Source organism: Gavia stellata, chromosome 1 (assembly GCF_030936135.1).
Source record: "Gavia stellata isolate bGavSte3 chromosome 1, bGavSte3.hap2, whole genome shotgun sequence".
Lineage (NCBI taxonomy): Eukaryota > Metazoa > Chordata > Aves > Gaviiformes > Gaviidae > Gavia > Gavia stellata.
In genome coordinates, this window is record NC_082594.1 from 129,584,893 (window position 1) to 129,612,283 (window position 27,391).

The 27,391-nt window shown below is 46.4% G+C and overlaps 1 protein-coding gene across 2 annotated transcripts; it reads left to right on the top strand.

The window, feature by feature from the left end:
* Positions 1–171: 171 nt before the first annotated feature.
* Positions 172–27,391, top strand: ATP1A1 (ATPase Na+/K+ transporting subunit alpha 1). Of its 2 annotated transcripts, XM_059826831.1 has the most exons (23): positions 172–233; positions 6,678–6,785; positions 7,960–8,019; positions 9,030–9,233; positions 9,589–9,702; positions 10,279–10,413; positions 10,600–10,717; positions 11,755–12,023; positions 13,070–13,268; positions 14,757–14,866; positions 16,278–16,412; positions 16,968–17,160; positions 17,658–17,833; positions 18,368–18,504; positions 20,394–20,544; positions 20,904–21,072; positions 21,691–21,845; positions 22,191–22,314; positions 23,094–23,239; positions 23,366–23,496; positions 24,079–24,180; positions 25,316–25,407; positions 25,866–27,391. In XM_059826831.1, the coding sequence occupies exons 1-23, from the start codon at positions 222–224 to the stop codon at positions 25,892–25,894; spliced, it is 3,069 nt and encodes a 1,022-aa protein (XP_059682814.1). In that variant the 5' UTR covers positions 172–221; the 3' UTR covers positions 25,895–27,391. The 2 variants fall into 2 exon arrangements, with proteins under 2 accessions (XP_059682814.1, XP_059682807.1); XM_059826824.1 differs by lacking the exon at positions 172–233 and having other exon boundaries at positions 5,368–6,785.

The window sequence follows — 27,391 nt, forward strand, 5'->3', positions numbered from 1 at the left end:
AAGCCGGCGGCTCTCGGAGCTGCGGGCGGCTGTGGCGAGGGAGAGGAGCGACCGGGGCAGGCGCAGAGGGGGGCGAGGCGAAGGAGAGGAGCCGAGGAGGAAGGCGAGCGGCGGCGGGGGCGCTGCTATTGTTCCGCACCTGACGCCGGCCGGGACACGTGGCGCCGCTGAGCCCCGCTCCTCGCCCCGGCCGCCTGACCCGCACGCAGTCGCCCGGCGCCATGGGCAAGGGGGTGAGCGGCGCGGCCCGGGGCGTGGGCGCGCGGCCGGGAGTGGGGTATTCAAGGAGCCGGACCGCCGCCGGTCCCCCCTTCCCCTCCGGCTGGGGCGGGCGAGGCTCCGCTTTGTCTGCGCCGGGCTGGCGCGGCCACGTCGTGTGTGAGGGCGGCGGGGCCGGGGCGGGCGGGAACGGCCGTTAGAGGGCGGCGCTGGTGCCGCCTGCCCCCGAGCAACGTGCCCTGGCGGCCGCCGGCGGAGGAAGTGAGGGGCTGGGGGGCGGAGGCGGGAGACACGCGCCGGGGTGAGGCGCCAGCGGCCGCTCCCCGCGGGCCGGGCCGCAGACATGGCCGCGGAGCGGGAGCGGGCCCTGCGCCCCGGCGGGGCGGGGGGGGGGTGGCCCGAGCCCCGCCGCCGCCTTCCCCTTGGCGCCGAGTCTCCTCGAAAAGGGGCCTCCCGCCGCCGGGCGTGTGGGGCCCGCAGCCCCTGGGGCTGCTGTTATCTGATGGCCTTTTGGAGCAGAGCTGCGGAGCGCGGCGGCTCCCCTGTCTCGGAAGAGTACTTTAGACTTCTGGAGGCACGAGGGCCCGGGGGCGAAGGGGAGTTGTCAGGATTATTAGGGTTTATTAGGGCTAATTTGCCTATGGGTGGCAGTGAGGGTGTGATGGGAGATGGTGGGGGGAGGGAGGGGATCGCCCCTGCCTTCATCATGTCTACCCCGTTAAACGGGGTGATAAAAGGCTCTCGGAAGGCCCTGCAGCGGTGTCTGCCCTACTACCAGCGTTCTACCTTAGAGCCCACGAGGAGGAGAAGTCCTTAATTCAGATCTTACCCTTTAACTAAGGAAAAGTGTATGTGAAGGCTCTTGAAAACAGGAGTGAAGACTTTTTAAAGTTGGATGTTGTGATCAAATGCCCATGTGTGGAGCGGAAACACCTCTTGGGTTGCCCTGATCTTATTTTGTGTTGAAAAAGACCAGTTTCTGGATGTTGTTGTTGTTTGCGTGTTTGGTTTTTTCCCCTTCAATTACTTCCCTGTGTATCTTATATAGTTGGGGTGTGTAGACTTATTTACTCTTGTTTTAGACTCATTCCTGGAAAATTCCCAAATTTCTCTGCTTCTCAAGGAGAGTGTGACAGCGTGGGGCCTTGAGACGCAGAGGTGGTAGCGTTGTCCCTGCCTCCAGGTGTTCTGTGCTTCCCAAGCGCTGTTCAAACGTTGACTTGACTTTGCATTGTCCTCATCGGTGCGATACAACCGCAGCAATGTTGACGTAGCTGCATGAATAGTAGGGGAGCTGCAAGAATATGGCTGAACGGACAGTTAATCGGAAAAGGGGGTTGAGGAGTATGTGCGGTGGCTTTTGAGAAACTTTTTTCTGTGGGTTTTTTTCTCAGTGAAGCCCTTCTGATGCTTGGGAGCCCAGCGTGATGTTTTTTCAGTCCGGTGGGCAACAGGCAGCATGCACAATATGAGGTCATCTAAGAGATAAAACATTGAGGGGAGGTTTGGTGTTGTGGCAGTCTTCTGGATGCTTTCAATCATCAAAGAAGCCTTAGAGTTGCGTGTGTATGTATGACTGCAGTGCAAAAGACTTTAGGGGCTTAGGCTGCCTTGGCTGGACTAATGGGAGGTGCAATTTCTTTCGAATATAGAAGGCTGTTAGCTGTCTTGCTTCTGTTTCAGATTTCATATGTTGCATGGATAATAAAGCAATTGGCCTGAAACTGAAGCACTAACATAAGGGATAATGCAGCAGTGTACGGCTGCCTCAGGCTTTCTGGTAGCAAGTGACAAGATTTGTTCGTTTAGCGGTGAGAACACATGCAGTAATTGGGCACCCCCTGAAAAATGGGGATATGAGAGAGCAAGGCTGTTGAAAAAGGCGGCGTGTGGTTGCAACACTGAACAGCATGTGCCTGCCCTGAGTTAGGGTGCCCGAAAAGGAAACCTCTTTCCCATGGGATAGAAGAGAAAGTAAGAGTGTAAGTGTGAGAGAACAAGTTCCTTGTCTCTGCGGCTGTGAGGAAAAGCCAAGCAGAGCATCTGTTTTACTTTAAATGGTAACGGGACGAGGGGAGGGCCGTGAGCTGCCTGGGTATGTTGTTCAGCTCAAAAAGCAGATTATCCAAGGGGTTGTGCGTAGTGGAGGAAAGTAGATGGGATTTTGTTTCTGTTCAGAGCTGCCTGGAAGCTGTCTGCAGTCAGCAGCATACTTCACTCCCATCTCTCTTGCCGCACACATGTAGCACACAGTCGTTAGTACGGGCTTTGAGTTGCTTCTGGAGGTCAGTGCTAATGCCTGAACCCCAGTTAAGGGTTTTTTTCCTGTCAGAAGCTAGGAGGGCTTATTGTGTAATGGACCAACTGAGGGGAAAATATGCAAATCAAAGCAATCATCTGGTGCAATTAAAAAAATCTTAATGTAGTCCTCTCCCCCCCCCTTCCCCATCTTTTTCATTCCCACTTTCTATTACTATGGCTGGAAGATACTACTTTTGCCAAAGAAAACCCTGGGTCTAGTCAACGCATGCTTTTGCAAAAGCGGTGGAACAGGATGAAGGGTCTCTGGCAAGTGGTCTGTACCTGCGGATTGCAGTTAGTTCCACAACCCAGTAGGATCCTGACCTGCTGAAAACTGCAGAAGGTCGTGCTTCACCCAGGCCTCTTCAAGGGGTAGCTGAAGCCACCAGCTCTTGTATGGGAGAACTGCGTCCAGTCCACTCATCTTCACGTGCTTGACAACTACTGGACGTTTCTGGATTGATGGTAAAGATGCACTAATATTCCAGGCAAAGAACTGTGGGAGATGACACTCTCTAGTTGGCACAGCACTGAAAAACAAGGAAGGGTTGCTCAGCTATGCAGTGGTGGCATTTGGATAGCCAGCTCTGCGCTTGGGTCTTCAAGCAGCTCCATGAGAAGCAGATATTTATCCTAATATCCAGAGAAAGCTTAAGGTGTGGGGATGGTCCCGTTTTTACCTTGATGATGAAAATGTGATGCGAGGTTGAGATCCTGTGTCATCCCTTGTCCATAATTTGGGAGGCAGCAGTCTGCTCACAATGAGCAATTACTAGCTGATTGAGTAAGAACTGCTTTGTACTGTTCTAGATGCTGAGACTCTGTTCAATTGATGCAGTTGATCAGACTTTTAATTAAAGGTAGGAGATTGAACACAGCTTTTGGGAGGGAATAAGAGGATCCAGAGAAGGCATTCGCATCCCTTGCTAAGATTACATAGGGTCATGGAGTGGTATTTCCAGGCCAATAGGCATAGTCCGTATCATGACTCATATGGTTAATATATTTACTGAAGACTGTCTCATGAGGCAGCAGGACAGTAACTTTTCTGTTTTCTCTGCACAGTTGATTGTAATGACATAAGTACTAGAACAGACCAGGCCTCCAGAGACTCTGTAATTTATTTTGGCTCTTACTTGACATTTCTTCTTGGATTAGGTGATGTTAGAATAGGGTACTTCTGAGCTTGTCTGCTGATTTGCACCCCTCCCGTTTCCTGGTCAATCATAGCTTGTGTTAAGAACATCAGCCATGAATGGTTCAATCAATCCAGAGCGGAAAAGCATAAGCTGTATCTGAAAGACAACAGGATTTTCTGGGGTCTGTATAAAACTTCTTACACTGGTGTGTACAAATGTTGTGCTTAAGCCAATGGAAAAAAAAAAAAAATCTTGCATAGGAAAAAAAAGCTGTGTTTTTTCTGTGGCAGTTTTGATGAGTCAGAGTTCCTAGGCTAAGTCAAGTAACAGGGGTGACATTTCTGATGAGACAGACCTTCCTTTGTGTTCAGGCCATGTGATTAATTCTCAGTAAGATGTGGATCTGGTGTACCGCAGGCCGCCTTCTCATTGTATGGTGGGAAAAGGAGGGGAGAACAGGGAAATACTACAGCGCTGAGGGGCAGGATGAACCCCTTGTCCCCTTGCAACGCAGCCAACACAAGCCTTTGATGAACAGCAGAGAGGCAGTGGCCCTGAAGGCAGAGAACTGGGGCAGGACTTTGGCTCTGATCTATGTGTTAAGTTCACATTTGAATGATGGAGCAGGAAGTTCAGGCTCTGCTAAAATTTGATTTGATCCTATAGCAAGAGTTGAAACTGATGCTACTGACTTAGCTTTTTTGTATGGGTAGGATGCAGTACTAATGCAACAGAAGGGAAGATACTGTGCTTTTTTTCTTTAACGGAGGAACTCTGAGCTCCTTGGTAAGAGGGGCTCAATTAAGACCCAAATATTTGCCAGCTTAAAGAAATGAGTAACTCTAGCCACTTTTTGTCCTGACTGCACCTAATGGCTGGGGTTTTTGTTCAGTTTTTTAAGCAAATCATGCTTGAACAAGGGCAGTGAGCCTTTTTGTGTTTGCCCACTTGTAGGTCATCTCTGCAGCTGAAAGAGCCAAACACTCTTATATTCTTGGGCTGTTCACCACTGCCCCCAGTAAGCTGAGTAACTGTTCTTCTCATGGAAGTTTCAAAGAAGAACAAGGAGGCTTTTAGATCACTTGCAAGAGCTTGCCAAGTGTTTCTGGGAGGAAGGGGTGAAGCTGAAGGTGATGGACTGCTAGTCAAGGCACCAGCTTCTTCATCTTCATTAGAAATCATTTCTCATCTCAAGCAGTAATCAAGAAGCATGTGTTTTGTGCAGGACCGTGTTTGGACTTGTCTGCTGGAGCTCTAGCAGAAATCAAAGTTGTTTCCTTCGGCGACTGAAGGAGAGAGAGATGCTTCATGGTGACTTTTTGTGAATTGCCCCATGGCAAATTCTTGTGATGCTGGAATGCGAGGACCATGCTGGTTTAAGTTCTGTGGCTTTTGCTGTTTTAAGAAGTGAAATGGGAGTTTAGGTGGAGGGAACAGAATGTCAGGAATGCTGACAGTCTGTAGTTCTGTGTCCTTTTCCTGGATGAGAGGAGGCAAACAGCTCTGCTCCGCCCCACTTGTTAAAAACTGTTACCACTGCACAGCTTTGTAGCTGCATGCAAGGATGTGGGGGATGCAAAGCCTGCCTTTACTGAACAGGGCAAGACAGGGCTTCTGTGCATGTGAGATGTATGACTGTGGCTGCAGGGTGGTGTTCACGGAGCTTTCTCAGAACAGTAAAAATCGATATGACTGGGTTCTTTTAGAAAAGTGGTGATGTCTGTTTCTTTTTTCGATGTAGTTTCACTTTTGGTTTGTTTCTACTTCTCTTGGAGTAAATAATAAAAATTTCCTGTGCTTGCTGGTCAACAGGACAGTTCTTGGATCCTAACAATAGTTTCTGCGTCCAGATAGCTCTCAGGAATCCAGTTTGTGATTTGAGGTGCTCATGCAAAAATCAAGCAAGGCGATGCCTTTGAAACCTTTTCTTAATCTTGTTAATGGTTTGATTCTGGTGCCACTAACTGCTGTTTCATCTCAAAATACTTCTCAGGGATCTTATTGGGTGAAAACGTCACCGCGTAAAACTTGGCAGGGATGTAATAGGTCCCATGCGGAAGAGACCGGAGGGAAAACCTGCTATTGGAGGCTTGTAAGAGTCTGGAAACGTATGGAGTACTTAGTGGAGGAGCTGCACTGCACTGCGAGGCTGTACTGGTGCCTGGTTTTGGTACCGTACAGGATGTCCAAACTTCTTGCAGTTTGGGATTATTTCTGCCTGTAACTCGTCTGTACTTTTTTGTCTTTCAAGTGGTGTTTATATGTGCTACGTCGTGATTTCTTTGTCCTTAGATGCTTGTTTACCCCATTATGACAAAATCTAAATCTCGGCATGATTTCATGTAGAATTAACCATAACGGAAGTGAATGAAAATCCATCTGAATAAAGAGGCTTTAAGCAAATCATCTGCTCTGTGAAGTGTAAGCAGGACTGAGCACAGACTGAATCTGCAAAAGCATACTACTGCTTTGTATACCATTCTCGCTGGTCAAACTGCCATAAATTGAACACAGATTTCTGTTGCGTAACCAGCCAGCTAGAGTGCCAAACTGAGAATGAAAGTGTTGGAGCTTATCCCCTAGATTCAACCAGTCAGAGACACCACCTCTTATTTATCTTCAGTTGATAGGCTGCTCCTTGCCAGAGGATGTGGAAGACCGAGAAGGGGGAGGAGGAGTTAATGCCTTGAAGGGAACATACGTATGCACTCAGGAATTGGTTTCTTCTGCTCTTCATCACTTTTCAGCTTGAGCTCACACATCGAGACTGACTGAATAGCGTGTAGCCTGCTTTCCTCCTAGCTAGACTTGCACAGTGTCTGGCTGTAATCTGTGTATTAGAGATGCTGTTGAGCAGACTTGTCTGCTCACTAGCTCTTTTTTTACTTATTGAAGTGGTATAACTTTAATAAACCATAATCATTTTGTCTGCCTGGCAGTCTCTTCTGCACAGTTCTGTTTACTGCCGTAGAAGTAGACTGTAAGGTGTTTGTTATGGTGCTGTGTCTTCTCTTGCAGACTGGAAGAGACAAGTATGAGCCTACTGCTACATCAGAGCATGGCACAAAGAAGAAAAAGGGAAAGAAGGAGAGGGATATGGATGAACTTAAAAAGGAAGTCTCAATGGTAAGAATGGAGGGCATGGAAAGAGTAGCTTTAAGAATATTTGCAGCCCCCAAAGCCCTGTGCTTCATGTGACTAAAACAATGTGGCATGCTGACAGCATGGTGTGACTGAAGGCTGTGATCTCCCTTCTGGTTACCTCTGTCTCCAAGCCAGACATGTTGCAAGTGTTTCAGCATCAAGATGATCGTGCAGTAGCCTTGAAAACATCACTCTTCAAAAGGCACTTGACACAGAACCCAAGTCTCTGCTTGCCTAGGTTACCCGTGGTACAGTGTAGCTGCATTTCCTCACCCAGGCAAGTGCTGTCTGGATAGCAGCATTGCAGGCTTTATTGTGCTGTCATGTGAGTGAGACTGCTGTTTTCATTCCAGCTGAGGCGTTGAGTCTGTACAGCTCCATTTACTGCCGGCCTCTGCTCAGACTGACCTCAGTATTATTCCTGCTAATCATGTTTGAGGCTGTGGGGAGTGTCTCCCATCCCCATCTGCAAATGTTGGATGATGCTATACATCTGCCTATGCATATCATCCAGCTTAGATCTGCTCTCCCTGATGTTGATAGAGGTTTTGTTCCCGTGCTCTGGATTTGAGTTTGCGCTCTCCTGTTTTTGGCCCCGTCTGTTAGGGAGACGGGATACTAAAGGTTGCTCCAAGATGAAATTTTGTTCAGTAGCAACGCTAACTTAAAGCATCTTCTACTTCTCCTCTTTGGGGGAGGAAACACTGCTTAAGCTGGCAGCAGTACTTTAAAATGTGTGAAATTACAGGGTTAATCTTCTGTACATTCCTACGTTCCTTCCCAACTCCTTTCCTTTCCCTTCCTCCCTCCCCCCCCACCCCACCCCCCCCCAAATAAAAAAAACACCCACTGAGGCTTCACAGAATCTGCTGGGAGCATAAAGACTGCACTGAGATGTAGTCAGAGTTTGTTTAAAAAGCTGTTACATCGTACCCAAGTAGTCATAAGAATGCTAAAGATGAGACCGCTTTGAGTTGCGGAATGAGATTGAGATGCTCTTCACAGAGAAGATGAGCTAGAGTCTTGCTAGCTCACCGAACTTTTATAGATGGGAAACCTGGGGTGTGGGCTGGAATTGCTGAGCTCTTGCTGATCAGCCTGCAGGGACTGTGATCTCTTCCCCCCGCCCCCCCCCCAACCAATTCTTGTCTTTCAGGATGACCACAAGCTGAGCCTTGATGAACTTCATCGTAAATACGGAACAGACTTGAGTCGGGTAGGTAGGCTTTGTTTTCCCTCCCTCCTTGCCATGATCTGAAAAGGAACAGTCTGGGCTCAGAGCACTTCACAAAGGGAGATCTGGGTGGTCTGGGTTTTTTCTTTTTTTTGTTTAATCTCCCCTCCTCTGGTTAAGTTTCCCAGGCTTTGGGAGAATTGTTGAGCTCACAAATACTTTTCTTCATCCTCCCACTGTACGGACTGCCTGCAATACTTTGTTTCTAACAAAGTCACTGTTATCTGCCTCTGAATTGTTCCAAGGTCAAGTTGATTCTTGGATTTATTTTTTTTTTCCTGTGGAGCTTGTAATAAAGGCAAATGTTTGTTGTATTGCACATGTAGCCTAGTGAGCTAGCCCATGCCCAGAGACTTAATAATGGCTAGTAGCAGTTAAAATTTTACCCTCTTATAGTAAGAGGCATGCAAATGTCCTAGCTAACCTCAAAGTCCAGTACAGAAGCACTGCACTGGTTTTGCACCTTTGGTCTTGTTTGCTTTGCTTAATGTGTTTTTTGCATGATTGCATATAGCAACAAGTCTGCTCTTACTCTATAACGGCACAGAGATTTGCATATTTCTGTCAAAGACCTTGGCTTCTGAAAGCTGAACTTCCTGGAAGGCCAATCCAAAGTGTCATCAACTTTATGGCCCCTGGCTTTCACTTGTTCCATAATTTAATAGGATGGATTGCACTGGGCTGTTCTTCAGAGCTCAGAGTCTGCTGCTGTAGCCTTCTTGTTCTGCCCTTCTTCTGTGTTTGTAGCCCCATGGCCTGCAGGCTCCTCAAGTAGCATCCAATGTCCTGTAGCTCTTTTAGCGTTCAGATTTCACATCCTGCACTTGTGTGGCAGAGCCCTGGCAGCTGTGGAGATCTCCCTTACCTGTTGGCATCTCCTTATTGCTGTGGCAGGACTCTGCCTGCCTTTTTGAGCAGAACATGAACAAATTCAGAGCCACCTTCCCCAGTCAGTCTTGTCACGATGCCTATAAAAAGAACATCTCTTCTAGGGTTTGACTTCCGCACGTGCAGCTGAGATTTTGGCTCGTGATGGCCCAAATTCCCTCACCCCCCCACCCACCACTCCTGAATGGGTCAAGTTCTGTCGGCAGCTCTTTGGAGGATTCTCGCTCCTGTTGTGGATTGGTGCTATTCTATGTTTTCTGGCTTACGGCATACAAAGTGTGATGGAGGAGGAGCCCAACAATGATAATGTAAGTAAAAATGTCTGGTTTACCTCAAAGGCAGGCTGAGCAGCCTGTTTGGCTCAAAGCAAATTAACTTCCTCTAAGCATTCAGTCCAGAAGCTTTTCCCATAAGTACGGGAAATTCAGTGGGTGAGCTTAATGTGTCTTGGAGTGCTTCCACATAATGAAATGAACAGCCGACTTCCTTCATGTTGTGTTAACAGCACTAGCTTGTGGATGGTCTTTGTGTACAGAATGTACAGAGACTGCAAGTACCTCCATGCTTTGTAATGGGGCACTTAAATACCAAGCAATTTATCTGGACAAACTGGAAACCTCTCAGGCAGATCATCCTCTGACTCACTTTCTCTGCTCCTTATAGCTGTACCTCGGTGTTGTGTTGGCAGCTGTGGTTATCATTACTGGCTGTTTCTCTTATTACCAAGAAGCAAAAAGTTCCAAGATCATGGAGTCCTTCAAGAACATGGTGCCTCAGGTATGGAATACCTCATTTTCTTGAGCTGTAGCTTGCTCAAGGTTAACTGTTTCAGATATGGGCTTCAGTTGCAAAAGGCCTGGCTGTGAATGCTATGTATTGGCCTTTAGCAGACAAGATGTCTCTTGAGCCAAGCTGTTAGTGTGAATTACTAACTTAATGTTGAGGGGTCTATGAGACTCCTTCCCCTTTATGCTCCCAGTAACTATGCTGATAGTCCAGGGCAGTTCCTGGCACCCTGTGAGTTCCACTAGCTTGTTAATGTTCATAGGACATTTTCTTGATAGTCTAGGGAACTCATTAGCTGGTGTGATAAGCACTAAAACTCAGATTCCTTCCAGACAGGGTCTGTATCATACCTAACCATCTTACTGTCACCTTGGCAACAAGGAACTTTGATATCAAGAAAACAAAAATAGTTATTTTTCTTAAATAACATATGTATCAGAGATAAACATCTTGGTACAAGTAGAAACCTTGTAGAACCATATCACAACTATTTTAAGATACTCGGATCTCTTAAACCGCTTCTTAAGAGTTGCTTTTGACACAGGTTCTTTCTTTGCTGTTTTTCAGCAAGCTCTTGTAGTCAGAAATGGTGAGAAGATGAGCATAAATGCTGAAGGTGTTGTAGTTGGAGATCTAGTGGAGGTGAAAGGAGGAGACAGAATTCCAGCCGACCTTCGGATCATATCTGCACATGGTTGCAAGGTACAGCAGTGCCAGGCTGTCTGAAAACTTCATTGTGAAGGGTGATGAATTAGTCTGGTTTCAAAGAATGTCTTCTATGCTGTGAAGGGGTGGTGGAGGGTGGGGGGAGTGCCTAGTGTTTTATCTGCTTTCATTGCTGAAGGCATCTGCCTGCTTGTGTATGATAAAGTATTCTCTTCCATGTAGGTGGACAACTCCTCACTTACTGGTGAATCAGAGCCTCAGACCAGGTCTCCAGACTTCTCCAATGAGAACCCGCTGGAGACCAGGAACATTGCCTTCTTTTCCACCAACTGTGTGGAAGGTATGTGACTCTCCTACTTCCCTAAAGTATTAAAAATGCTAGAGATTGAACTGCGTAGGTAAGCAATGCAAATGCTGTGTGAGTTTAGTGTCTGAGTTGGTAACCTACCCCTAGCATGCAAGAACAGGCTGGAAGTTCCCAGCAAAGGCTTTGCCCATTCCACCTGCAATACTGTACAATGGGCAAAGGTGACTCCACAGCACTATTTTTTTCTTTCTTGCTCCTCCTAGAGGAGCAGCTATGTGGTGTGTCTTCAAGCGTGACTGCCTTATTACAGCAGTCTTAAAGTGCAGACAACATAATGTGAACCAAGATGGTTAGGCAGAGCTGTAAGAAACAATACAGCTGCTGCAGAAAGCAGGAATTTCAAACATCTCTGGCCGAACTTGCTGTTGCAGCTCGGAGTATGGTGATAGGTACTCTTTGTACTGAAGCCCAGAGCATCTTTTTCCATACCCGCAGGGTTTGTAGCTGTTCAGTGGTGGTGGAGAATTCTGACTGACTCCTATTGTGTCCGATCCTGACAGATACTGAGCAGCAAACTGCCCCCTGCTCTTTCTTCTCCCTGCTCCCCCCCTAAAAAAAACCCAAAACAACAAAAAACCCTGAAACAACAACAAAAAAAAAACCAAACAAAACCAACCATGCAGTACTGGGGGATATTCTTGATCTTTCTCAAGAACCTTGGGAAAAGAAAATGGGCCTCCACTTAAAGGAGGGAAGAGGACCCTGTCTACTTCTTGAAGATGACTTCCTCTAATTCCCTATGCAATTGGCACTTGATTCCCTGGGGTAGGAGGGAGAGGGCATACCATACAGCTTGGACAGTCACATGGGAATCCTGTGCAGTGCACATCTCCATTTATTTCTCATGCTGCTAGCAAGTAAAAAAAGCTGCAGTGGGACACTTTGGCCATTGGAATGCTTACCTGCATTATCTTGGGCAAAGCTTGCCAAACCCTAGGACGGGCTGAACAAACTCAGTTTAGTGTGTTTTGGGAAGGGTTTTTGTTTTCTAAAACCTGTTTCTCTTCTAGGCACTGCCCGTGGTATTGTCATTAGCACTGGGGATCGCACTGTGATGGGCCGTATTGCCAGTCTGGCTTCTGGACTGGAAGGGGGGAAAACTCCAATTGCCATGGAGATCGAGCACTTTATCCACCTCATCACTGGAGTGGCTGTGTTCCTGGGTGTCAGCTTCTTCATCCTTTCGCTCATCCTTGAGTACACGTGGCTGGAGGCTGTAATCTTCCTCATCGGGATCATTGTTGCCAATGTCCCTGAGGGGCTGCTTGCAACTGTCACGGTGAGTGAAGTTGGAAAAAAGATTGAATGAGTTACGTATATGGTTCTTAAGGAAGTGGAGTGCCTCGTGCTCAGTGTGTGTTCAGAAGTAAACATTAAAGTAATAGAAGGTACCCTGTGTGGTGAGTGTGTAGGGCTAGATTTTATAAATTCAGTGTAATCAGATTAGTTGCCTGAATCCATGTCAAGTTCTGCAGCTGTTTATCTAATGAAGATGGGTCCCTAAGCTAGACCTGCACAGAGGCTTGGCATCGTAGAATTGAAGTGAGCAAGACTAGGAGTTCTGGACTTGTCTTGCCTTTGTGTGGCAAGAAGAAGTCTTCCTGTTACAGCTGTTCAGGGTTTCTGCACCTACATGCACACCAGCCCTTCCAACCCTGAAGGGCTGGCAGAGCATCCAGCAAGCTTCACTCTGGTCGCAGCTTTTGGTCTGGGACCTGGCAGAGATTCTTCTAAGTTTGGTTTTCTGAAGAGGTGGTGGGGAGTATCTAGGTATACTCAGCTGTGTAGAGGATGGTGGTGGACAGGGCTAGAGGCATTCACACAGCCTTAGGAAGCAGAGCAGCAACTGAGCCAGGGAATGAACAGTTGGGAGCTGGAAGCAGATAAGGGCCTCTGATGAGAAAGGGTAGCTGGGGCTGCTCATTTCCTACACCAGTAAGTTGCAGCCCTATCACCAGAGCTATTTTAGGCCTTTTCATATGTGGCCTGCCTCCACCTATCTTGAGAGTTCCTATGTTTAGGGAACTGCAACTTTAACTAAAATGCTAGGAAGGAAATAACATAGCCCGGACTAATGCACTGAGAAGCAGGAGACTGAAGCCTTGCGAGTCCTTTTCTGGAGGTTTTGTGATGAGGAAAATGTGTCATTTAAACCTAGCAGCTGGGCCTAAATGTTACTGTTTATTTTGCACTGGCAGGGTGAGCATGGAGTTAGGGAATCGCTGCAGGGCACGTAAGCTGGTTGTCGTTCCATACCCACAGTGAGTTGGGTAGCAGTGTATTAGTGCACAAGCGCGTCTAACCTGTCATCTTCCTTGTCTCTAGGTATGTCTGACACTAACAGCCAAGCGTATGGCTCGTAAGAACTGCTTGGTGAAGAACCTGGAAGCTGTGGAAACTCTGGGCTCCACATCCACTATCTGTTCTGACAAAACAGGCACTTTGACACAGAATCGTATGACGGTTGCACACATGTGGTTTGACAATCAGATTCATGAGGCTGATACTACAGAGAACCAGAGTGGTAAGACCATCTTGTTGTGCTTGAGGTATCTCATTAAAAAATGGCTTTTTTCTGGGGCTTCCTGTACACCTGTACTTCTATGAACCTGTGTTTCTAGTTCTGCAGTCCAAGTGAAGTTCACAGTGCAAGGACTTCTAACATATGATCTACAACAAGCATTAAAGGACTTGCGGTGACACATAGGAAGCTTTGTGCTGTACCACAGTTCTGTTTAATCCCTAAACTCCACATAGGCTGCTTTTGCTCAGAATTACTCCATTGGAATTTGAGCCTCTTGAATGTTCAGCCCCTCATGTTTGTCCTGTACATAGAAATATTTGCTGTTCTGTACTTCAGAGTACCTGATTATTTTTGCCAAAATGTATCTGATGAAATTGCCCCATCTTAAGTCTGAAAGTGTGGACAGCAGAGGCATTGACACTGATAATAAATTACTTGAGACTGGGCATAGATGGAAATTTCCCATGTTGAACTAGATGGTTGCACTTGAACAGGGGTTTTCCCAGAACATCCTGGTTATGTTTGCAGAGTGGTAGCAATGAGTGAAGTGACTAAAACTTCAGCAGGAAGTTTCTTCTAGATACTGATAAGAATCTGAAATCTTGGTGTGCTGTGCAGTTGAGAGAGGTACTCATCTCTCTAGAACTCTTCAGTGCAACCAAATTCAGCAGTTTCCTAGCTGTCACCTACCTTGTGAAATGTTGTGCTTGCAACGCATTATTAGCATAGACTCTTACCAGTGGTGCTGCTGCACCCTGCCTCCTGCCCCTAGCCACTCCAAAACATTGTGGTTGTCTGAACCACTTAAAAAAAGATGCTTTACTGTTCTTGGTCTTTAACACTAGCGCAAAGTAACAAGCTATAAATAAAGTTTTATTTGGAAGCACTTGGTTTTGGCCTGGCAACAGTTGACTTAACTGCAGTAGAAATAAACCTAGAAGATTTCACTTCATGGAAAGTACATTAGCTTATCAGTTAACTGTCTGTTCAATTAATCTCCCTTGAAGCCAACTTAAGAGCCAGCATGGGAGAAACAGTGTCTTTCTTTATGTAAGCATTGTTCCTTTGGGAGTTATTTCATCCAGTTCCTGGGTGATGGATAAAGTGAGACAACCTGGAGGTGGAACCCAGCATCCCTTACTCAAGCCCCTCCGAAAGAATACTATCTGTCCAGAATTCCTTGGCCATCCTTGTCAGCATGGCCTCTGCTGTTGCTGGATGCAGCCATTACTGAAATCTTGAAAGCAGAGGTGTTCTCTTGCACGGTTGCTATTTCACCCTTGGGTCTTAAAATAATCAGCTGCTCCTCAAGTACCTGGGAAGGGAGGAGGATTGAAAGAGATGTAGTGTGCTAACAGGCTCTGACTGTTTCCTGTTTCTGAGGTAAAGGCTTCTTGCTGCTAAGCCTGTGGGATTTTGGGCTTATGTGATTTTCTTTTTTTATTTTTTTTGGGGGGGTGCTTTTTGACATTCTTCCTCTGCTTTCAGGTGCTTCCTTTGACAAGAGCTCAGCTACTTGGACTGCTTTGTCCCGAGTTGCAGGTCTCTGCAACCGTGCTGTGTTTCAGGCCAACCAGGAAAATGTACCAATTCTTAAGGTAAGTTCCTAAAAGAAACGTTTGTCCTGTTCCCCACCACCGCCCTCCCGTAATGGTAGTGAGATTATGTCCTGTGGGTCATAGCAACATGCAAAGTTAGAGGTATGTGCTATCTTTTCTGCAGTCTAGCACTCTTAGAAGAGATGTGCTGCAGGCAGAGGAGATGGAACTGGGAAGGCATGTTTTCCCACAGCAGACTCCTGCTATTCAGTAGCATCTACAGTCTGTTTGGGAGGTCAGATACTTCAGACAGGGCTAGGAAAGACCAGAAAGCTTTTTTAGGCATTTCCTAATGTCTGGCTGTTGTAAGAATCATTATCTCTGGCATTTGTACACTTTAAAAGCTACAAAAATCTGATTCTGGGAGCTGGGAGAAGTAGACACCAGAGCTGGGGGAGCAGCAGTCGTGGGAGACTGTTTGTCTTTGCCAGCAAGAACAGACTGGCTAAGTCTTGACTTTTTAAGCTTTTGCTGGTTCAGCACTGCAAATGCCGACGTAACATCAACTCAGATTCCTGCTTCTGAACTGTGATCCAGCCAGGGCTGAAATTAACTGTACAGTGCTTATAATCTGTGAGATATTAATCATGTTGCTTAGTAAACTTCTTCCCAAGGGTGTTCTGATGCTGTGGTAATAGAAATGATGGAACAAACTATTTTTCCGTAGCACTCCTCTGACTATAACTTCAGGTCATGTTTTTTAGACCTAAGATAAAAAGCTGGAGTTCTTCCTATCTAAGGAAGACTTGGGAGGGGGAAGTTTTGAAAAGTCTTTAGACACCAAAAAGCAGTATAAAAATGAAAAAAAAAATAATATTCTCATGGACAAAGAGACCAGAAGGGGAAGAAATACTTGGTTTAAATTGCAGCAAAGGAAACTCAAGCAGGACATTAGACACACAGATCTCCAGGGCTGAGAACCCCCATCTACAATCTCTACCAGTGCTAACCTTATGGGGGAGAAGGCATAGACAGATAGTCTTTTCTGCCAGAGGCTTGATAAGCTGATCTTATATTGGGGTGGGAGAGCACATGCAAGTGTTTCTGTGTGCATGTCATCAGTCTTCATCTCGTGTTTGCTGTTCTTGATGGCAAGCAGCTTCCAGCAGTTCTTCTCAAAGTTTACCCTCCAGCCTCTCTTTCTTGGACTGCACCTGGTTATCTGACTTTCTCTGCCCTTTAAAAGGCCTTCTCAATTTTAGTACCAGAAGACTGCTGCTCTTTCAGGCTGGGAGGCCTGGCATTCTGAAATGCAGTATTTGTCGCACTAGATAATAGAAATATTTATTCTTTTCTCTCATATCGAGTTATGTATGGGACTGGGCTGAGATGACTACACCTTTTTTAAATATCTGATCTTCTGTGGCAAGTCCATTGGGATGTATGCTTTGATAGTTACCTCTTTCCTCAGAGAGCAGTGGCAGGAGACGCCTCTGAGTCTGCGCTTCTCAAATGCATTGAATTGTGCTGTGGTTCTGTCAAGGAGATGAGAGAAAGGTATCCCAAAGTGGTTGAAATACCATTTAACTCTACCAACAAGTACCAGGTAAGCATGTGTCCTCTTGAGGGAGAGCTGCTGTTTGAAGCACTTGCGTAAATTTGCATGCAGTGTGCCTTAAAACTTGTTTTGGCACCAAAATCTTCTCTAGCCAGTACTTGCTTGTAGACTGCTCAAGACTATAAATTTAAGTCAACGGACCATACTTATTACAATGTGTAAGAGCTTCTGGAGCCACCTTGACACTAAGGTGTCAGCTGCTGAGAAAGGACCAGACATGCTTCCTACCTGTGCAGCAGTAGTACATGGAGAATGGAAGAAGTCAAATCTGGGAATAGGAATGAACTGCTGCGAAATTACCTTAAGGGGTGGAAATTGGATACAAAAAAGGCCTTTGCAACATCTGTGGTTATATGTTAATGTTAAAGAATACATAGTAATTCCTTAGTTTGTGAACCTCTTTAAAGCGTGGGTAAATGCAAACTAGCGCAGAATATCACAAACTGTCCTGAGCTACTGTAGTCACAAAACACCGAGTGATGGTGATTACTCATGACCTTCACAGTATGCGTCTATAAAACAGTTTCATTTCTTCCATCCTAGCTGTCTATCCACAAAAATGCAAATCCATCAGAATCCCGTTACTTGCTGGTGATGAAGGGAGCTCCAGAGAGGATCTTGGATCGCTGCAGCACCATTCTTATTCATGGCAAAGAGCAACCACTGGATGAGGAAATGAAAGATGCTTTTCAGAATGCCTACCTTGAGCTGGGAGGCCTCGGGGAAAGAGTGTTGGGTAAGGAGAATCAACCTTAATAAATTGGAAAAGATTTGTCCCTCATGCTCCTGTGCAGGGTCCCCACAGATTAAGTGGAGGGTTGTACCCTGTTCCTGCAGTGTAACCTTAGTGTTGAGTCAAGGTCACTTCAGCAATTCATATAGGAATAGTCCTGCCTTTAGCCTTTAATCTAAAAGGCAGCCTGCAGGGTCTTGTCTTGCCCAGCAGCTGGGTTGCCTAGATCAAATTGAAGCAAAGCATTTGGGACCTTCAGTCTCCCTGGGGCCACATGGTATTAATTTGCTCCACTGCGTGTGAACCACGCCGTGTCTGGGCACCTAGCAACAGCTGTTAGTTATCGGAATATGAGCATGACTCCTGCCTCAATAGCCCTGGCTAAACCTCTGATGCTGCCCTGTTATTCTTGCATAGCTGTTTGCAGAAGCAATAAGCGTTCGCGCTCTCTGCCTCCTGATATGTAGGAACAGGGTGAACATGGGTTTGATGTGTTACAGGATTCTGTCACTTGGCTCTGCCTGATGATCAGTTCCCTGAAGGCTTCCAGTTTGATACAGACGACGTGAACTTCCCTGTAGACAAACTCTGCTTTGTAGGACTGATGTCTATGATTGACCCTCCTCGTGCTGCTGTGCCAGATGCTGTTGGCAAATGCAGAAGTGCTGGGATCAAGGTAGTTTATTCCTGGGTTGAAAATAGCCTTGCTCTATACCTGTGGATATAAAGGGCTTCCCTTACTCTGTGTGTTTGCTGTAATGTGAGCAGGTGAAGAGAAGTATTGGTCAGGGTTTAACTAGTACTACTTCAGGCTTCATTTCTGAGTTAAATACAAATGATTGTATGTTAATGGACTGAAAAATGAGTTAGAATCCAAACTGCGAAGGGCACTGGCAGATGCTGATGTCATGGTGTCCCAGAGCATGGGATTTGGCTCAGGTGCGTTCTACATGTCCCACAGTACTGACTGAGATGAGAAAGTGAAGCACAGGCTGGAAACAGAACTGGATCTGACTTAGAATTAAGTTTTCTTTGTCTTCCATCCACCTCAATCCCTTGCATACTGGTGACGGGTTACTGCCTGTACCTCAGGCTTGCTCTGTGCCAGGGCTCGCTAGTAGAACAAAAGCCACGTGGCCTTTTCAGTCTCAAGGGACCTTGCCCCTTGTAGTACAGGCAAGGCTTTCACGACAGTCTGTTTGCTTTTCAGGTTATCATGGTTACTGGAGACCATCCGATCACAGCCAAAGCCATTGCCAAGGGTGTCGGCATCATCTCTGAGGGCAATGAAACAGTAGAAGATATTGCTGCTCGACTCAACATTCCTGTCAGCCAGGTCAACCCTAGGTACTGACTGGTGGGGGAAAGCCAGAGCTGTTCAAAGAATTAAGTGTTTGCCTCTCTCCTTGCCTTGGATAATCTCTCAGCATCTCTCCCTAGACATGAAAAGCTTGGCATCTGCTTAGCTCAGCATGTTGTGGCTCTTCAAAATGTATCATGAGTTATGTGAGGAATGCACAGGCTGTCTTGAATTTGCATGTCTCTTGTGCATGGGAACTAGTTAGGAGTAAGCCCTATATGTAGACCTCGGGTGGTTTCTTCTGTCCTTTTTGTGCCCCGTAGCTGCCTATCCTGATGGTCTGTCCCCAAGTTGGGGGGAAAGAAACAGCTGGCTGGATGAAGTCTTTTGGGGGGTAACTTTTTTCTCCCGGAGCTGAGCATTCACCCCGCCTGGTTCGTGTCTCTGCACAACACCATGTACTGGGCAATGTAGGGGACAGGAAAAAGTATACCTAAAGTGGCATGCAGGAGAGGGAGGTGGCTCTTTGGGGACTGTTTTGAGGAATGCTGCTGCAGAGCCTGAGACCATGTACTCCTGTGATTCCAGATCTTTAAATAGAGGCTAGGACTAGTTTTGCCCCCAAACATACACTTAGTCAAGCTTTAGTAAGATAACTTAAAGGTTCATGGGAAAACTCTGGTAAAAAGAAAACATCTAGTTTGTTAGTCACAATCTAGACTGAATGGGCTACCAAAAGTAAACTCTGTTTAACTGTTTTATACTGTTTATAGGTGGCGTTTCAGCTCTTTTCTCTAAACTTGATCACTCAAAGGCCAGTTCTGCCCCTCTTGCTTTCAAACTCTCTTCTGGGTCTGATTGCAGGTGGGCAAAGGGGGCAGGACTTGGACTGGGTAGAGAAATTGACACTAGTCAGTAGCTACAAGCAGAATACATGTGAAAATGGAATTCCTTCCTCTTAGGGGTTAATGTTTGCCTTCATAGCCTAGGGCAGAACTGAGGCATCCTCAGAAAATGTGCTTTGGCATAAGCCGGCTGCTTGCAGAATGGCTGGGCTGTCTGCGTTGCTTAGCTTGACCCAGCCTGTGTTTGGGCTGGAGGATAGCCATGTAGCTTATGAACTGTGAATAGAGACACCCTGTGGAATGAATTGCTTGGGGAAGACAAGTATTGTGCTGAATTCTTCTCCCCTTTTTTGGGGGGTTTTTTTTGAGGGTAACTTCACAACCTGGCAGTGCAGGCTGGGGATCACTGGGCTGTGTGACTGAGCAGGTCAGCAGCTGGCTGTAAGGGTGGGGAAGGAATTTCCCTGTCTAAACTGGGTGATGTCATGAGCTGCATGGATAGTCTCCTAGACCTATAAGGGATGGTATGCTAGGTTAGAGAGGTGGTATTTTGGTGTAGCATGCAGGGTACCAAACCAGTCTAAATATAACACTGCATGCTTTTGTTGCTGAAGAGTGTAAAATAGTTTGAACTGGCATAGCTTGAACTCTCTAAGAGCTACATGTAGATCATCAGTCTGTTGCAAAAATGATTGCCTGCAGAAGACCACAGCATCCCTTGCAATGTTGGAAGCTAACTGCCTGAGCCAGAAGTTCCTCTCTTGCAGAGAGGCCAAGAACTGGGCAAACAACTAGTCTTTGCCTTGATGCATTTTAAAAAGCCATAGAAAGAACTAGTCTGCTCATGGGACATTTTGTCTGTTGCTTGGTGCTGTCTTGTGGCCTTTTTCTTTGTGTTCCCCAATCTACCTTTTTAAACTTGGAGCATCAAACTGCATCAAACAGAGGCTGCCTGGATTAGTATTTAGTCACAGCAGGAGTTGGTCTTTCCCTAGAGCACTGAAGAGCCATAGCTTTATGGGGCTGACATAACTAATGTGAAACTTTGTTTAACTTGTGAAGTAAAACATTGTATTGTCTCTTGATGGCAGGGATGCCAAAGCTTGTGTTGTTCATGGCTCAGATTTGAAGGACATGACTAGTGAGCAACTGGATGACATCCTAATGCATCATACAGAAATTGTCTTTGCCAGGACATCTCCTCAGCAGAAGCTTATAATTGTGGAAGGCTGTCAGCGACAGGTAAAGAGAGGCAGTCCAAGGATTTCATATAAGGGTCTTGCAGGAAAACATCTTCAGTTTGTACTGAGGCTTTCATCTGATCCTAGGATGTTTGTTAACACTCTTAATTCCTAAATGCTCTGGAGGTGCTTGGGAGAGAAGGATTCAAGATGTTTATATATATTGTCAAACATCTCCTCTGATAAGCCTGATCAGAATGGGGAGAGGGTTGAGGGGGGGACAAGGAGAAACTGAGGTCTTTTTACAGCAAAGTGAAATAGTTTTTTACGCTTCATCTCCTGAAAGATAGGAGAAAGCTTTTCTGCCCAAAATATCTTATATGATGATTTCAGTCTCTCTATTCCTCTCTTTGTGACTAGGGTGCCATTGTAGCAGTCACAGGTGATGGTGTGAATGATTCCCCAGCCCTGAAGAAGGCTGACATTGGTGTTGCTATGGGTATTGCTGGTTCAGATGTCTCCAAGCAGGCAGCTGACATGATTCTTCTGGATGATAACTTTGCCTCCATTGTCACTGGGGTTGAAGAAGGTGAGTTAACTTGTGCGCAGTGGTGGTGAAGTGGCACGCTTCAGCAATGTTACTTACTGATTCCCTCTGAAATAGAGGCATCTGGAGGGGTCTTTTATTTGAGCTTGTCTGCATGACAAGTGTTTTCAAGGAGGGCAGCACTTTCCTCCTCCCTTCAAAGTCTTCTCCCTTTCCATGGGATGAGCACGACCCTTTGGGATGGGTAACAGTAGGAAGCAGCTGAGTAACAAAAGCTACTTTGTCCTTTTGCCAAACACTGACCCTACAGTCATCTTTGCCAGCTGAGTCTGACACATTTTCCTCCCTGATGGAGCAATAGCTCTCAAACAAGAGCAGAACAGAGGGTACCTCCAGGGGCTCTTGATGATCTTCAGAAACCAGGGCTTAGTATCCTGCTGCTCTATGCAGTGAACCCTGATGGTTGTGACCAAAAATACTACTCTGTGTAGGCGATGTTGTGCATGGAGCACATAGTCTCACCCTTACGTACAAAAGAACTCTTCAATTTGTTGTAGTAGCATTTTGCTTTTCAGTGTTACCACTGAAGCTGCCTATGAGCTACTTAGCTGCCTTCTGCTGATAAGCGAGAGTTATGTTCTTCTGTCTTCCTTGCCCCAGGGCGTCTGATCTTTGATAACCTGAAGAAGTCTATTGCTTACACCTTGACCAGTAACATTCCTGAAATCACACCGTTCCTGATCTTCATCATTGCGAACATACCCCTTCCACTGGGAACAGTCACCATCCTCTGCATTGACTTGGGCACTGACATGGTGAATGTCTTTTTTTGTCTCAAGAAGAAATGTGGGTGTTCTTAGGTACCCTAAAGAAAGGACAGGTGGATGGAAAATGCTTAAATACGGTTTTCTCTAGTGTTCTGATTTAAAGTGACCATTTGATGCTCCCTTAATCCACGCTTGCTGTCTCATGGCTCTCTGAGGATCCTCATTTCTGTGTAGGGACAAACTGGGGATGGGGAGCGGGGTAAGGTCCTTTCCAAATACTACAGTTAGGGCTTTTGGGCAGTGCTGTTTTGCAGGCTGAAAACATGGGGCAGGGAAGGCTATACGAAGTGAAAAATTGAAACGGTTCTAACTGCAGTCTTACAACCTCCAAAGGTCCCAGCTATCTCCCTGGCATATGAGCAAGCAGAGAGTGATATCATGAAGAGGCAGCCCAGAAATCCCAAAACAGACAAGCTGGTGAATGAACGGCTGATCAGCATGGCCTATGGGCAGATTGGTAAGCTGGTCTGTTTTCTCCGGCACTGACTTGAACTCGGTGGTAGCGGGGGTTATACACCATCCTGAGTCAGTGACTGTTCTGCTTATTTTGGTGGGGTTGAAATTTAGGATGTGTAAACCAGAACCTCAGGTTGTTAAGAACTTGCCATGATTCTGCCCCCATGGCACATTGCAGTGGCTTGTGCAGCTTGATCCATTGAATTGCTTTCACAGTAATTTTGTTTAATTGCATAGCGCTGTAAAGGAACTGGCTGCTACCCAGCTCTCCTCTGGTTCAGACTTGTTCAGCAAGAACATAGATCCCATTGTTAGTTTAATTGGAAGTAAAGGATTCTCTCCAGTGTATCCCTAAACACACGGCATTAGGAGCCTTGATTAAAGGCAGCTACAGAGACGTGCCCAGTTCACAGGACGGGCGCTCATGCTTAATTGCAACAGACCTTGGGAACCTTGTTGACTGTACTTTGCGAGGGTTGAGGGTGGGCAAGGCTTAATGAGAATACAAAGGGAGTTCTATCTTGTATCCTTGAGTACCATGCCATCACAGCACAGGGCAGAACAGAAGTAACTGTACAAAGCTGGGAGCAGAAGCTGCTCAGCAAAAGGGTTGCAGCTGAGTTTGATGTTAGTGTGAACTATTTCTGTAGCTGCTGCTTGGGAGACTGAGCCCCACAAGGAGTAATTTTTTCAGGTTGTGGGGGTCTCCTGCAAACTGCTTTCTGTTATAATTGTACTGCACAGTAGCTTCATCAGTTTTATCATCCTTTATCTGTTTAGGTATGATCCAGGCCCTTGGAGGTTTCTTCACCTATTTTGTCATCATGGCAGAGAATGGGTTCTGGCCTTCTGGCTTGCTAGGGATCAGAGTTCAGTGGGATGACCGATGGGTTAACGATGTGGAAGACAGCTATGGGCAGCAATGGGTGAGTCTTGAGGCACAGCTTAGAGGCTGCCAGCCAGAATACTAATGCCTGCTGAACTTGGTGTGCGGACCAGAGAGCAAAGGCAGCATGTCTGAATGAATGCTCTCTGCCTTGTCTGCTTCCTAGACCTACGAACAGAGGAAAATTGTGGAGTTCACTTGCCATACAGCCTTCTTTGTCAGCATTGTGGTTGTGCAGTGGGCAGACTTGATCATTTGTAAGACCCGAAGAAACTCCGTCTTCCAGCAGGGAATGAAGTAAGTCAGGCTGTCCATGGAGGATTTAGAATTGGACTCATGTATTTGCCAGCACACGGCATTCTAGTTCTTCATCCCAGCACTGTCTGGGCATCTTGGCATAAGTCTTGAACAGTCTGGTGCCTTGGTAGTGGATAAAAGAGGGACTGGGTGCTCTCTTGTAGTACCTGATACAGTCGTCAGGCTGAGACAAAGCGAAGTGCTGACTTCTGCTGGCATTGTCTGTGGGAGCTAGCCCACCTCCAAGGACAGTGATATACTCCAGCAACCAGCCTTGTGCGGCAGCAGAGCAGCTGATGTATCAAGAGATCTGGTGGCATGAACCCCAGCCTCCTTCTGAATTTGTGATGAAAGCAATTGCTGGTTGACTTAGTTGTGAACTGGAATATCTCTGTCTAGAGACATAAAGACCTTCGTGACAACGGTGCCATCAGCTGGGATGGCCTGGTAGTCCCAGCCTGATGGACTTCTGGGCTAGACCAGAATGTCTGTTTCCATTCACTACCATGTGGCAACTAGGTGGTTTTTAGGATGTCATCTGTGAAAGTACTTTGTCCCTGACTGCTTTCCTGTTTCTACTAGGAACAAGATCTTAATATTTGGTCTCTTTGAGGAGACTGCTCTGGCTGCCTTCCTCTCCTACTGCCCTGGGATGGATGTTGCTCTAAGGATGTACCCTCTCAAGTAAGCTGCATTATGCTTTTTGTGCAGCAGGCTGTACCACAGAACAATAGTGCTTGGGTGGGGAGATGGATAAAAGTAGTTGTGAGCTTGTGGAGCATGAAACCTAGTCTTAACTCAGAAGAGCTCAGGCTAGAGGGTGTGAGTGATCCTTTGGTGTAGTGTGGCACACCAGGGGTTTGCTTTGCTTTACTGCTTATGGAATGTTTATGGGGACCCTGCAGCTCAGTGCCCCACTAAAAATTAGCAACACAACTTTGGTGGTTCTGGGTGTACTGTAGTCCAGCTGCTCTTGTACTTGCTTGCGTGTGGTATTTTTATGGGTAGGAGACTGCACCTCCAAAGAAAGCCAGTTCAATTGCCCTAAAACGTAGGCTAGATGACTCTTCTTTACTAAAGAACTGGTGATGACGTCTTGTGTCTTTCTCTACCTTCCACAGAAATAGCAGAAGTAGTAAAGTCTTTTGAAAGATGCTACGTAGGTGCAGGTGACCAGTTGGTGTATACTAACTTTCCTAACAGTTGGGAGGGTGCCAACATCTTAAGCATTGCTCAACAGCATTGCAACACTTCATGGCAGGGTTTAGTCTCAAACTTTGAACAGTCCTCTGGCTTAAGTGCCATGAGATTTTCACGGCAAAATAATAATCCTGGTACATCTTGCATTCCATTCAGAAATGTTGTCTGGAGTTTGGTGCTGAAGTGTGAGGGTTTCCTAACAAGAAAGCTGGCCTCTGCCCAATGCCTCCAGCAGCTAGATGTTAGCATGTGTAAATCATAAGGGAAACCAATGCAGTTCAATGAGCAAGCCTGTGGGCACAAAGGTTATGTGTACTTAGAGGAAATATTGCTAGATTAATAGGTGGGGAAGTGCTGGTACAGAGATGAACAAAGGTGCTGTGACACACCTTGTGTTGGAATTAATATCCAAAGTGGATTAACCTATTGCAGCAGAAAACTTGGGGGTAATTCTTGGCTTGGAGGATTCTCGGCTGAACTACAGCCTTCTGGGAGCTGATGCACTGGCAAGCTGGGACAGGCCAGCCTCCCTGCATTCTTCTGTGCCATCAAGTCAGAGCTCTGCTAGGTAAAGAGCATCTCCGCTGCCTGTGTTCTCACTGTCTCCTCTCCCAAACAGGCCAACCTGGTGGTTCTGTGCTTTCCCGTACTCCCTCCTCATATTCCTGTATGATGAAGTCAGAAAGCTCATCATCAGACGCAACCCTGGTGGTAAGAATACGCTGCTAATCTGTGTGCTTCCTTCCCCACCTCTTCACGCTGCTGAGCTTTGTAGAAGCTCTGACAATGCTCAGGGACCCCCGGTGCTGAGCGTTACGCAGGGGTGTATTTTGCTGTGTTTTCCCTTCCTCAATGTCAATAGAGTGCAGTTAGTTCAAATTAAGGACTTTCTCTGTCCCTCTCCCTGCATTCTCCTGCAGTGTATGAAAGTACCAATGCACTGAAGTAGATGGAAAAGACTGATTAATGCTTGGGTAGTTCTAGAAAGCTGGAACAGGGCCTGAAAGCTGCAGCACATCAACAATTTAGCAAGACTTTTCCCTTGTGATGGGTCACTTACTAGCTTGGGTGCTACAGTGCAAGTTTTCAGAGTCTAAAAGGAGCTCTCATGAGCCTCATACTTGGTCTGCCTTAAGACTAACTCTGCTTTCTCCCTCTTTTTCCTTTAGGTTGGGTGGAAAAAGAGACCTACTACTAAAAAGTGCCTGTAAAACATTCCACGCACAGCCCATGCCGCCTCTCCACCATCTCCCCTGTGTGCGTACTTCATCTTCGCAAGCGCAAAACTGTGCCTGGACAGGAGTGAGCTGAAACTAAAGGAAACGTGAAGAAACATGGACTGGAGGAGAAAGCAAGGGGGAGGTTGGGGTGGGGGGAAGTGTCTGACCATCAGTCCATGGGGATGAGAGTTTGAGTAGTTTTATGTGCCTTTTTGTTTTTGTAAAAGGAAACTGAAGATTTTATATGTGGATTTTTACAAATAAAGATGGATTATAAGAGGATGCCCCCACATGGTCTTAGGTGGATGTTTTTCTCAAGGCAAAAACTGGTTCTGGGCAGGCTTCCCTCTGCTTAGGGTGTGGTAGTGACAGCATGAATTAGCCCCTGGCTTCTCAGTTTTGTAGCAGGGAAGCAGAGCTGCTTGACCCGGAGACAACAGCATACATGGTTTTTAAAAACCCTGGTGCGTCCCACTCTAGCTCAGTGCCTAATGTGACAAACTGCTTGCAAGCACTTGAATTTCAAAGCCTAAAGCTCAGGAAGCTTGCTGGCCTCTAACTATGCATCTTGTCTACTTTCCATAAATGTAGCATTGAGCAGAGAGAAGAGCGGGTGGCTGGATGTCTGCTCTGGCCTGCTTTAAGAGGCTGTGACTTGCTTGCCGGGTTCAGAATGAGAACAGGTTTCCACTGAATGGCACTTGGATCCAAGCAGCCTTGTTCTCAAAATTCTGACACCGATTTTTTTTTTTTTTCCTGCTTGCTTTGCCAAGCAAGGGATAGTGTTTCCTAGTGTTCTCTGTGCATGCACACACTTGTTGGAGAATGGCACTTGCCCCATCCTCATACTGGCTTGTGCCTGCAAGTGGAGTGAGGGCAGAGGCTGATTGTGAGAACAGGATCGTACATCTTCCACTTTTGAGGACAGTATTGCTGTTGTGTGGGCTCTGTGGGCCAAAGTGGGTCATGCTCTGCTTCCCTCTGACTATAGCCATTTTCTGTATGTTCTGATTTACTGTTTAATGCTTGTATGGCTCACTTCTGAGAATTCAGTGGGAGAGCTGGCATTTTGCATGTGGGCTTCATGCTCCTAGTGTCGTCGTGCTAAAGCTACCTGGAGATACTTCAGGCCTGCAGTCCTATTCCTGAACTGCTGGTTTGTGCCCCTCTTAGCTATGTGTCTACCTCTGCAAAGGATTGCTAAACCACAGCTCCAACAGGGTTTGCAGTTAAAAATCCCATGTTGTCATCCTTCCTTCCTCATTACTTTTTTTTTAAGGTGTTATTTTAAAGCTGTGTCATTTCTCTCATGTACTGAACAATATAAACTCAAATAACAGAGAGCACTAGGGAGGGAAAAAAGGAGAGACGGAGGGTGGCAACTGTTTTTAACTTGTCTTGGACATTCTAATGTGGAACCCCCAGTTGGAGATCATTAAAAAGAATAAATAAAGTCTTCCAATTGTTGGAGTCTG